The 12116-nt window shown below is 46.3% G+C and overlaps 2 protein-coding genes across 2 annotated transcripts in view; one reads left to right on the plus strand and one right to left on the minus strand.

Annotated features, from left to right (window-relative positions):
• The window catches only part of NUP188 (nucleoporin 188), a 47937-nt gene extending 44993 nt beyond the window's left edge, over window positions 1-2944 (plus strand). Inside the window, exons 43-44 of the mRNA XM_018573757.1 lie at window positions 1284-1413; window positions 2690-2944. Coding sequence (XP_018429259.1) covers window positions 1284-1413; window positions 2690-2866 — 307 coding nt within the window. The 3' untranslated portion in view covers window positions 2867-2944. The remainder of the gene's footprint in view (window positions 1-1283; window positions 1414-2689) is intronic.
• Window positions 2945-6179: 3235 nt separating this feature from the next.
• On the minus strand, window positions 6180-7121 carry LOC108801837 (endophilin-B2-like). Its single transcript, XM_018573756.1, has 2 exons — window positions 6880-7121; window positions 6180-6793 (listed from the first exon to the last, which is right to left on the minus strand). The coding sequence occupies exons 1-2, from the start codon at window positions 7069-7071 to the stop codon at window positions 6686-6688; spliced, it is 300 nt and encodes a 99-aa protein (XP_018429258.1). The 5' UTR covers window positions 7072-7121; the 3' UTR covers window positions 6180-6685.
• Window positions 7122-12116: the final 4995 nt, after the last annotated feature.

Below are 12116 nucleotides of genomic sequence, written 5' to 3' on the forward strand. Positions count from 1 at the left end.
AACCAAAAATTAAAAAGAAAAAAAAATGAAATTAGCAAGTAGTCATAGTGACTGCTTGATTATAATAGACAGAAAAAAATATATATTTTTACTTTTCTTTTTTTTGACTGCATGGGAACGGACTGCACTGGTGTGAGCAGAGCACCAGAAATCCCATAGGAAAGCATTGTGATGCATTTTGGGTGCAGCTGCCCAACTGAACGGACTGCATCACAACTGCATCTGGTGTGAACTAGCCCTCTCCATTAGCCCTCTGCCTCATTATGTCAACTGTAACAGGCAACATTAAATCTGCATACATCCTTGGTTCTCAACTGGTGGGTCGTGACCTCGTTTTCAGTGGGTCGCCGCGTGCCTTCCACTTTTCTATGCGAGAGGCTCCTCAGCCTCCCCTTCATCCATACTTGCATTGCTTGCAGCGCCCTCATGTGACCTACGGGGCGCACCAGGGAGTTGTACAAGCAATGCATGTGGATGGAGCTCTGTTACTGTGCATGTGGATGGAGCCAAGCACTGGAACCCAAGCTGAAGATCGCCTGCAACGCAATGCCATGCGTTCCATTGCAGTGCGACTTGGGTCACCACTTAATATCCAAGGACAAATGTGGGTCCTGAGGTTACACAGGTTGAGAACCACTGGCATACATGGTCAGACACATTATAAACAGCTGCAGTGCCTTTTGTGACCACAAGATGGAGCTTGCGTCTTACAAAAGAAGCTGCATGCTCCCAGAAACTTGTCTCCATGGCTGGGACTATGGATGCGCTGATACGGAATTTTCAGGACTTTCTGATACCAGTAGCTGGGAAGCCGGGTGATGTGTAAGGACTCTGCACTTGGCTTCCTGATTAGCGGGGAAGCCGACTCCATGCTCCCTCGTCACCAGGTGACAAGGAAGCATGGAGCCATCTTTCTGGCCAATCAGGAAGCCAGGGGGCGGGTAATGACTTGCCACCCAGCTTCCTGACCAATCAAGACTCTGGGCGGCAACTCATTAAATGCCATCCAGCTTCCTGATTGGCCCAGGAAGCCGGCTCCATTCTCCCTGGCGTTGAGGAAGCATAGAGCCGGCTTCCCGGCCAATCAGGAAGCAGGGCAGCGTATAATGCAAATACTCGGTATCGGCATCACTAGTTAGGACCAACCTAATACAATGCATGTAATGTTTCAGGTTCTGTCTGCAGCATTCTTGACAAATTCCCACCTATAAACCTTTTTAAAAATCAAAGATGTGTAAAGAATCAGCGGAATGTTGATTTCTATGTCATTTGTTTTCCATCAGACCTCTGCTGCTATTTATCATTGAGAACTGTTTCTATCTGTTGATATCACAAGCCCTGCTCTATCTGCGTGATCCATCAGTCAACCCCCGGGACAAGCAGCGCATGAAGCAAGAGCTCGCCTCGGAATTGGTATGAATCAATGAATTATTTGATCATCAGAGATTGGGGAAACCTTTGTCAGAGAGACTTTATTTTCCCGTATAGTCTTGTTGATGGGACGATGACCATCTGTGGCTTTGCGATGAAAAGCTGAAATTTCCGAGCTGTTGGTTGGTAAATTGACTTTAGCAAGCTGCACTAAGGTCTATATGTTACTGCAGCTTGGAAATCCAATTCACCAACCAACAGCCCTTCCATGGTGTTGCACTGTACTCTATGTATTACCTTTCTTCTTTACTAAACCAATACTTAGAGTAGATGAATCTGTACTCCAGACCTGTTCCCAGTCTGATGGTTTATATTCTATGACTTCCAGCTATTTATTTGGGGGTAGAGTGGGGGGATGGGTTAGAACATCTGTCTGGATTTTAGTACTAGCCTGCGTCCCCATTCGGGGGCATTTCCCCTGCAGCACTAAACCCTGTCAGATGGTCTGACCATTCCCAGTATTTTTATCTCAGTGTGTTTTGGCCCGGGACAGATTGATTGTACTTCATATCCTGGTAACTACATTCAGAAATCTGCTCATTGTGGAAACACATCAGAGGAAAGAAATGGAGACCTCTCTGCTTTCTATCAAAAATATACAAAGTTTGTGCTGGTGTTTGACTTTCAGGGCTTGTTCACACCCTGTCCAGACCAGAACAATTTGTCCCCGGACCAAAAAAAAGCATCTCAATGTATCTCTATGGTATTTCTGGGCTCTGTTCACACCAGTGTAGTCCGTTCTGGTGCAGACAAACAAAATACTGCTGGTCTTATTTTCTCTGGTCCAGAACGCACTGGAATGCATTGCAAATGCACTGGACTGCACCTGAAAGCCCATTTTTAAGCTAAAAAACCCGCACTGCATTTGCAGATCTGGCCCAGACACGGTGTGAACAATATATTCAGGAGGGACGAGTGTAACTGGCCATCTTTTTATTTATCCGCTAAAGCAGGCTCCTCGCTTCCTGTGCAGGAGATCTAACTCACACAGGTGGGGCATACAATGGGGGCAATGGATCAAAATGTGGAGCAGTTGCCCATGGCAACCAATCAGCATCTCTCTTCAGTTTGTTTGAATAAGATTTGAAAATGAGAGAGAGAAGCTGATTGGTTACAGTACAAATATACTCCCAGTTTTGATAAATTCCCCTCAATGTCCATCCCCCAAAGGGTACGTAATACCCCAGTGATCGGAGGAAGCTCTGAGGATGGCCATATCATAGAACTCGAATAATCCATTCTTTTATTCTGATTTCAGAGCACGCTGGTGTCCAGCCTATCACGGTACATGCGACGCGGTGTCCCTCCCTCTCCTGCAGCTGGCCACTTGCCTTCCCCGCAGTCAAAGGCCGGAACGTCGTTGAAGGGATCTCCTGAAGCCCAGGAGCCAATAATCCAGCTGGTCCAAGTGTTTATACGGCATGTACAGAGATAGGAACCATTGGGACTGGTTAAAGAGTGTACATAAATGAATCGCCCCTTTCATGGACCACGACCATTATGTAGACCGCTACCAACAGGCCACCAACTACTGTTTTGTTTCAGGTCTAAGGCGACCATCAAGCATCTTTGTAAGGCCAGTGCCTGTCACATGACCACAAGTCTGCACGCATTTCTGTATACATCTGTGAGCATACAAGCAGTCACTGAGGCAGTACACAATTCAGCAACCATCTGATGTGACTTGCTGTAGTCAGATGAGGGATTTATGATGTGGAAGCTTACCGTGGGGAAAACTCCCATTGTGGGTCTGGAGACATAAAAGCCTCCTCATGGAACATGCAGTGACTGCACTCGGTGTCATCGCATGCAGAGCTTGACGCCACCATGCCAGTGTGCCCTTCAGACGCCACCATGCCAGTATGCCCTTCAGATGCCAGTATGCCCTTCAGATGCCAGTATGCCCTTCAGACGCCACCATGCCAGTGTGCCCTTCAGACACCACCATGCCAGTATGCCCTTCAGATGCCAGTATGCCCTTCAGACGCCACCATGCCAGTGTGCCCTTCATTCATTTTTCTTTTTGTATGCTTGTTTGTTTGTTTTTCTTGGAGACAACTTGTATTTTTTGGACATCCCTATTTATACTGAAAGTAAAAGAAATTGTTTACAGGTTGTGGTCTGAGCAGTCTTTGCCGAGGGGGAAAAAAAAAAATCACAAAAATGCTCCATTTGCAGGAATGACTTCAATTTATTATTAATATATCTAATCAAACACAGACAGTAAATGCAGACAGGCAATAAATAACACACAGGGGGGAGGAGGAGAGAAAGGAATCATTACATGTGGTGAAGCGGTGGACCTCTTGGTTTACCTGCACCTTGCTAGAAAAGTCTGGAACATAACGGCAGAACCAGAGATGCTGGAGAGAGTCTGGCCCTGGTAGGAGGGAGGGGAGGGGGTGTGACAGTACGGGAGCCATTTTGTGTTGCAGCACAGGAGGCCATTACACAAAGATAAGAAAATGCAACGTAACTGACAAAATCAGATCAATAATAGCGGGCCTCTGACTGAAGAACTGTGCAGCTCACATCATCCAATCAGATTCTCGCGTGGTTTTAGCGCAGTATGAGAGAATGAAAAGGGAGAATATGTTGCTATTGGCAACAAGAATTGTTCAGACAGAAACACAATTACAGTTGGAAGGTGCTCCATATTCCCTAAATGCATTGTCTGTCCTTCCCTAGAGCAGCATAGTAGATTCCAGTCATGTGACATTCGTATGAAGGAAAGTTTAGCATCACACAGAATGTAGTTGCCCTTTAATGAGGACCTGTCATTTGCAGAGAGACGACTGGAAAAGGAGTAGGCTGTCACGGGGACGTGGTGTGTTTTCTTCTCCCTGTAATGATATGAAGAGGACTATGGGAGGGGAATGTTTACTTGGCCTAGTGACACAGTGTTCATGTTGTATACCCAATTAGGGGATCTAGAAAAAAAAGAATCCCCTTTTTGGCTGGATTCACACTGTGCAGTGCTGATACACTCTCATTAGGTGTAAACAGTGCCATATAGTTTCCCTTTCCTGCTAAACCTCATCCCATAGATGTGACGCACCCCCACAGGAAATAACGGCATTGCTACCTGCAGTACATCTTCATGCAGCAAAACGCATGAGAAGTGTGAAGAGGTCTCTACTAAACAGGACCAGAAACTACCACCTAGGACAGGGGTGGCGAACCTTGGCACTCCAGCTGTGCCAAAACTACAAATCCCAACATGCATCTGCCTCTGGGAGTTATGTCTGTGGCTGTCAGAGCCTTGCAATGCCTCATGGGACTTTAGTTCCAAAACAGCTGGAGTGCCAAGGTTCGCCATCCCTGACCTAGGACATAAGGCTAAGCAGAAGGGTATAGGCCAGGGCTAGGCAAACTTTGGCCCTCCAGCTGTGGTGAAACTACAAATCCCATGAGGCATTGCAAGACACAGGCATGACTACCAGAGGCTGATGCATGACGGGATTTGTAGTTTCACCACAGCAGGAGGTGCAGAAGTTTGACTACCCCTGGAATAGGCTATACAGGGAGAGTACATTGCTTTTGAATAGTGTCCATCCATGGGGCAGGCCTTCTCCTCCAGCAGGCTGCTGTGTTCCCCAGTGATAGCTCAGAGAGGAAAAGAAGATGTTCTACCCCCACTTTCTATGACTGACAACACAGAACATAATGATTCAGTTAAAGTTGCCGTGTCCAATAACGGAATGGCTTCAGACTTGCCACGACTATCTATATGCTGCAAGTGGCTTGACATATGAAACTACAACTCCTGCAGGGCTGGCATTGGAAGGGAGGACAGGGAGGGAAAAGTTCCATTATGCTGAAGTATCCACAAACCCAATGGAGAATATTCAGCTTTGTTTTCGTGATCGGTTAGAGATGGCCAGCAAGGTATTATAGTGACACTAAACTCAGGAGTTACATCTTATACATCCATTCAAGTACCTGAACTATTAACCAAAATGTATCGGATTTGTGTATCACTCGGCTGTAGATCCTCAAATCATCTCTGAATTGGTGATGACACTGTCCTTCCTTCTGGAGGGTGGCTACATTTGTTCCCCATGGTCCCTGTGTGTGTTGTAAAGTAGTCACCGCTCCAAGCTCACTCCTGTGATGGATTACAATCGCAATACAAATGAGTAAGCTAAAGATAAGATTGTAGCCCATCACAGGAGCGAGCTTGGAGCGGGGGGCTACTTTACAACACACACAGTGACCATGGGGAACATAAGTAGCCCCCCTCCAGAAGGAAGGACAGTGTCATCACCAATTCAGAGATGATTTGAGGATCTACAGCCGAGTGATACACAAATCAGATACATTTTGGTTAATAGTTCAGGTACTTGAATGGATGTATAAGATGTAACTCCTGAGTTTAGTGTCACTTTGAGAACAGTCTGTAATCCAGTAAATCCAGTACAGACAACAAAACTGTGTTTCTAGCATTGGGAATGGTGGATGTCACCGGCCTAGGTAAACCTCGCTGAACAAGATAAGTCATTGACATTATAAAGGGTAGGGAACAAATTGTGGTTCTCAAACATCATCTCTTTTGCAAGTTGACAGGTCCTCTTTAAAGAGCATCCCTGACACTGCACCTAGGTAAAACAGCCATTTCATACCAGGCCTATTATATACGGTCTATCTTGTGACTAGAAATCTCATTTGAAAGGGGCACAATATGGCTTCCTCTACTGCTTAAAAAAAAAGATGGCTTGGCTCTAAAAGGAACCGAGTAAGTCCCTTTACATTCTCTCTCTGCATAGTGATGCCAAAGTGATTTTTTTTTCTCTTTATACTACAAGAAAATTCGGAGTTTCGAGCATGCCCCACAAAGAGGATTTTTTTTTATAGTCGCAGAAATCTCAAATGTACAGAACTCCACTTTGACTGTAAGTATCAAAATGTTGGGAATCCTCAACCACAGAAGACTCGGCACTGTGGGAGCTGCTGCCACCTTGGCTTGCGGCCTCATTGGTAACAAGCTTTGGGAGATTTGTGCAAGCCGCTTTGGTCATGAAAGGGGAGCAGACTACAGTTTAGTAATGCACAGTGTGAGGCGGATAACTACAGCTGTACTGCTCAGTCAATACAATTGGAGGCTGATCAGTTACAAGGAGGGCTGTGTGTGAAAAAGAGGGAACTTGCAACGACAGATGAACTGGGATTTGAAGCAGCAGCAGCCTCGGAGCAATGAGTCGGCCCCTAGGGGCAATTGGCTTGTCGAGAGATTCTGCAAATCTGTTACTCTAGTCTAGCTGAGAAGCTCCAGGTAGGTAACTGGTACTTTTCCTTTCCGATTCCCTCGTTCTCCAACGAGCCAGTCTGGGTCCATGCCAGGGAGGCTGTAAACGGTAATTAACTGAAAAGGGAACAAAAGGAACCGGTAAACGCGCACAGTAAACTCCTTTTAGGAAGAAATGCAAGCTACAGTTTTCCCTCTCTTACCTCGTCTGCCTTGAGTGGCAGCTCGCTGCTGTCCGCTGCCTCGTAATCATACAGAACTCTGGCTTTACGTGTGCCGCTGGAAGGTGGGTTCATCTCAGATGGGTTCAGGGTCCCATCCGCAGGGTTAGGGCTCACAGCTTGGAGCAGTGGCAGAGTGGCAGGTGGTGGTGAGGTGTTGAGTGGTGGAGACATGGCATCTGCATTGCCCACAAATGTCGATGGAAATCTGTGCGGTATGGAGACATTTAGTTAGGGGTGTCTGTAAACAACTGGGCTGTGTAGAGGACAAGAAGGGTTTCTGAGCAGAGAAAGCGCTTGCTGCACAAAGACAATATGGTGAAGACCTCAGAACTGGTGCAGATATTTGCCATTTCTGTGGAGAAAAGGGAAGGTGAGCAGTGTGTGTGTATGCAATATCCACCCATTAATCAGAATACTGTCCCAGTTACCCATCCATGGGAAAGACGACGGGCAGAAACATCTCACTAACTAGTTCTCTTGATGAGGCTTGTTTGTTCGGGGTCAGCCTTAAGCCAAGTGGCTGTTGAAAGGATAAGCACAGTTTCTTTAACAAAGACATAATCCCATCAACTCTCCCCAGCTCAACAGCTTCCCTGTATAAGTACCAGCCTCAGATGTAGACTTCGGATCATTTTCCCTGCCTGGCCTGAGAACGGGCTTATTACATTGTACAGTCTCCCCTGAAAGGTCATGAACACATGGCGTGAGTGTGCACAGGGACCTGGAGACAGAACATTTATCATCATCAGGCCTGGGACTTGCGCAATATTTCTGGAGATGCTGGAAAACCTGACAATATAAACTTGGGGCATAAGAGAAGGCAGACGTCTGCTTTGTTACATTGTGGGTCAGCACTTGGAATGAGGAACAGATTATAGGGAAAACCACTCAAAGCTACACGATCCCCCAACGTAAATAGTTCTATAAAGTGTACAGTGACAGAGAATGGCCTGTCCTTGTTCTCTTTTTATGCAAAGACTCAAATACAGAAACAAATGTAGGATCTCAGGATTAACACCATCAGGAATGTGCTGGGTCATGGGGCCTACCCAGGAAATCCGTACAGATGAACCAGACTGCGTTGCCTAACAGAGGCAGATCCCACTGTCGCATTTCTTTTACACAGTACAAAGCCAACATTCCTGTATACCAGACATTTCTAAAGGAACCTGTATTACTAGACAACGAATGCTTAACTGCTCCTGTGTGTCTAGCTGTCCTTGACTTCTAGACTTTCTTAGTCATGGACTTAAGGTGCCCATACACCTTACGATAATCGTATGCGATCGACTTTTCGTACGACAATCGTAACGTGTGAATAGAGTGCCCGACCGATAGTACTGTACAATCGTACGACTTTTGACGGTCAAGCATGTTTGAAAACTTTGGTTGATCGTACGATGTTCGCATGGTTGGTGGCGTTTCCGTCCGTCAAAAGTCGTACGATTAACACTGCGCATGCGCAAACGAAAATAATTGCGGTCAATTACCGCAAGTCGTCCAGGTGTTTTTTTCTAACTACCGCTGATTGAACCTTGCGATAATCGGGGCAGGATGGGGCCGTCGTACGAAAATCGTACGACGGTTCGATCATCGGACGAAAAGTTTCGTCCGATAATCGTAAGGTGTATGGGCACCTTTAGACTAGGAATGCAGATCAAGGAAGTGAGGTCAGAACTTCTCACCTACCTACGTGTTCTGGGTCAGTGATTCAGAGTGGTCAAGTAATAAAGCCACTGGATCAGCAATAACAGGCTCCACATTTTCCTACAGCAGCTTTCCTTGAACCAGCAATTTGTAGATGAATCCTTAGCAGGAGATATTGCTATGGTTTTCACTCTCTGTGCACAGGGTTCTTTTAGTACATTGTCATATGCAGCTACCTTCAGGTGAATGGACACTGGCAAACAGAATTGTAGGACAGCCCATATAAACACTCCCACTCATCAGTTTTGTAGCAAGAAAGAAGGACTGACCTGTGTCCTGTACTGTACTCCACAAAATAGATTTTACAGGCATATCAAAAATCCAGTTTTCATAATTGTACAGCACAGAACACAATCTCCTTTAAAAGGAGAACTATGGGGTTAAGGCTTTTTCCCATAGTTCTCCTTAGGGTAAGGGGAGGACACAAACTAGCGTCCTCCCGTCACCCTAGGTTCAGTATACCGCAATCTGTAGCTCGCGGTATACTGAGACGCCGCAGTATACCGCGAGCAACTGAGGGATGGCCAATACAGCAAACAACGCCAGGAGGCCCACAAGAACCAACTTAAAATGAGAGGCCTGAAGCACCTTAGGGCTGACGCTGAACATCCACCTGGTAAAATGTTATGAACCGGAGACCTAGTGGCAGCCTTGCAAATCTGATAAACAGATGCCTGGTACTGACAGGCCCAAGAGGCACTGAAAAAGCTAGTTAAGTAAGCTTTAACCGGAATGAGAGGAACCCGATCCTTCAAGGCATAGGTTTTTGTGGCTAATCCACCTAGCAATGGTGGAATGAAAGGAAACACCAAAAGCGTGGATTTTACTCACAAGTACAATGGTGGAATGAGATGCAGGGTGCCCCTTGTAGAAGCCCTGAAACAGGAAGAAGACAGCATTTGATTGGCGAATAGAGGTACAGTATACACACGCGTGCACCACTTCCAAACAGTACAGAAAATCTCTTTGGGATTCTTTGGAGCAGGGCAAAGAGAAGGCAGGACAACGTTCCGATTAGGGGGATAGGAAGAAACCACCTTGGGAAGAAAGGAGACGTGAGGTCTTAGAACCACCTTATCTCTTTGAAGAATCAGAAAAGGCAGCCAATTCTGGAACCCGTCTTGCAGAAGTGAGCCACAAGGAAGGCCACCTTATGAGTAAGGTCAAGGGAATATGTCTAATGGTCTCAAAATGAGGTCTCTGGAGAGCTAATGACCAGATTAAGATTCCATGGTAATACCGGTGAACAAACAAGGCGAGCTACATGAGTCATCCCTATTTAAAAGTTTTTACCAGGGAGTGAGCAGAAAGAGGTCTCTGAAAGAGAATAGCCAAGGCTGAGATTTCACCTATGAGGGTACTCAAGACCAAGGAACAAAAGAAAGCGCCTCCATAGTGTAAAAGAGTGATTTAATAATAAAAACACGCAGCTCTAAGGCTGTGCTTACAACAATTCAGTTGAAAAAAACCAATAGAGTAGGATGAGAAGTCGGAACCTCTGGCAGGGAGAGTCTGGAGTGATAAAATTCACCAGCGTCCTCTATCCCTGTGTTAGCAAAAGGTTTACGTGTTTCTGGGGCACGCCCCCTTCATAAGAACCTATGAACGAAACTGCCCTGTGTCCTGTCTTAAATCTTTAACAGGGTGGATAACATGGGATTGTTAAATCTTTAACAGGGTGGATCACATGGGATTTTTAAAAATCAGGACATGGGCTTTAACAGCCAAGCCAGTGACCGAGAAGCAGCATAGATAGACTGAGAATGCCCACCTGCCAATTGTCTAGTCTGGGAAAGTGGACCGTGGACAATGGCTGGAACGTACCTTTAGGCCCATGCCAGAATCAGGTTCCCTTCCTTTTGTGCCACATGGCTTCAGGTGCTGCCGTGATGGTTGATGTTACTTAAAAAGCAGATCAGGGGAAAGATTCCAAGGAGAATCTTCCAAGAGTAGGAGAATATCTAAGTACCAACTTCTGGACCGGTTTTGCACCACCAAAATCACCAAAACAACTCCATCTCAATACTGTGAAGCAAATGAGGAAAAATCTGTATCAGAGAGAAGGCATATATCAGCCAAAATTGATCACACAGGGTCACTGTGCATGTTCACTGCCAAGGGCCTAATGATCCCTAGTCCTGGCCATGAACCTGTCCACCTTGTCTTTGAAGCCAAGATATCCATGTCTGGCATTCACCAGCAGTGACAGATTTCTTAAAACACCTTGTCCAGGCACTGAAGACTGAGAATGCCCACCTGCCAATTGTCTAGTCTGGGAAAGTGGACCGTGGACAATGGCTGGAACGTACCTTTAGGCCCATGCCAGAATCAGGTTCCCTTCCTTTTGTGCCACATGGCTTCAGGTGCTGCCGTGATGGCTGATGTAAGCCATGGTCGTGGAGTTGTCCCACTGAATCCTCATCACTTGTCTCGGAAGTTGGCCTGTCCACCTCTGGAGGGCAATGCGAGTCGCTTGTAGCTTCAGAACATAAATAGGAAGTTTGGATTCCCTTGAGGACCAAAGTCCCCTGGCCTGTCTCAAGCATCTCAAGAATGCCATACTGTCATCCATAGTAAAAACATCCAGGTAGGCGGGAGAAACTTCCCCGCCTTCAGTGCTTCTCTGATCAGCCACCAGGTCAGTGAGATCCTGGCTTATCTACATAGGCATAGTGATCCAGAGACTGAGGTACTTTGCACCACAATCAGAATATTGAGGTGAAGGTGTCGGGAATGAAACTGGGCAAATATCACCACCAACAGTAGCTTCTTGCTGCAAAGGGTCCAAACCTAAGAACAAAGAGTCAAAACCTTCTTTCAGGAAGAAAAACCCAAGCCTGTGCTGTGTCCAAGGCCAAGCCCAGGTACTCTAAGCAATGAACTGGATCTAACGCAGACTTCTGTAGATTAAAGATCCACCTGAAGTGTCTGCATCATCTATCGTACATTGGCAGAGAAGACCTGGGCTAAGCTCTCCTTCAAAATTAGATTGTCCAGATACCCCACAATGTGAATTCTCTGGCAGCGCAGCAGCACAAAAACCAGAGCCAGCCCCTTAGTAAAGACCCAGAGGGCGGTGGATAGGCCAAATGAAGAACCACAAACTGAAAGTGCTAAATAAAGGCGTCCAAAAACTAACCAAACAGTCTTTTTTTCCAGTCAAACTGAATCAATTCCAGACGTACCAGTCCATGTACAAAACATCCTACACCAGGGGGTGGACCGGAAAAGCCTTGACAACTCTTTTTCTTTCTTCATAAAACCCTTACTGATGACTTTAGGGCCTGTAGGTGGAGGCATTTCAACTTCAAGGGAGAAGACCCTCAACTCTAAGAAGGGCTGAACGCCAATTCACGCCCCATGGTTCTTGAAGATCCATCACAGGGGAGAGACTCTCCACTTCAGGAAGGCATACCCCTGTCCTCCATGGAGGGGATCTTCAGGGACAGGGTTCCACCAGACATGTGGACTAGACGTGTGCGATTCGTGTCGTTCCGAATCGAAATTCG

This window comes from Nanorana parkeri, unplaced genomic scaffold, assembly GCF_000935625.1.
Source record: "Nanorana parkeri isolate BGI_ZX_2015 unplaced genomic scaffold, ASM93562v1 scaffold2521, whole genome shotgun sequence".
NCBI classification, from domain to species: domain Eukaryota; kingdom Metazoa; phylum Chordata; class Amphibia; order Anura; family Dicroglossidae; genus Nanorana; species Nanorana parkeri.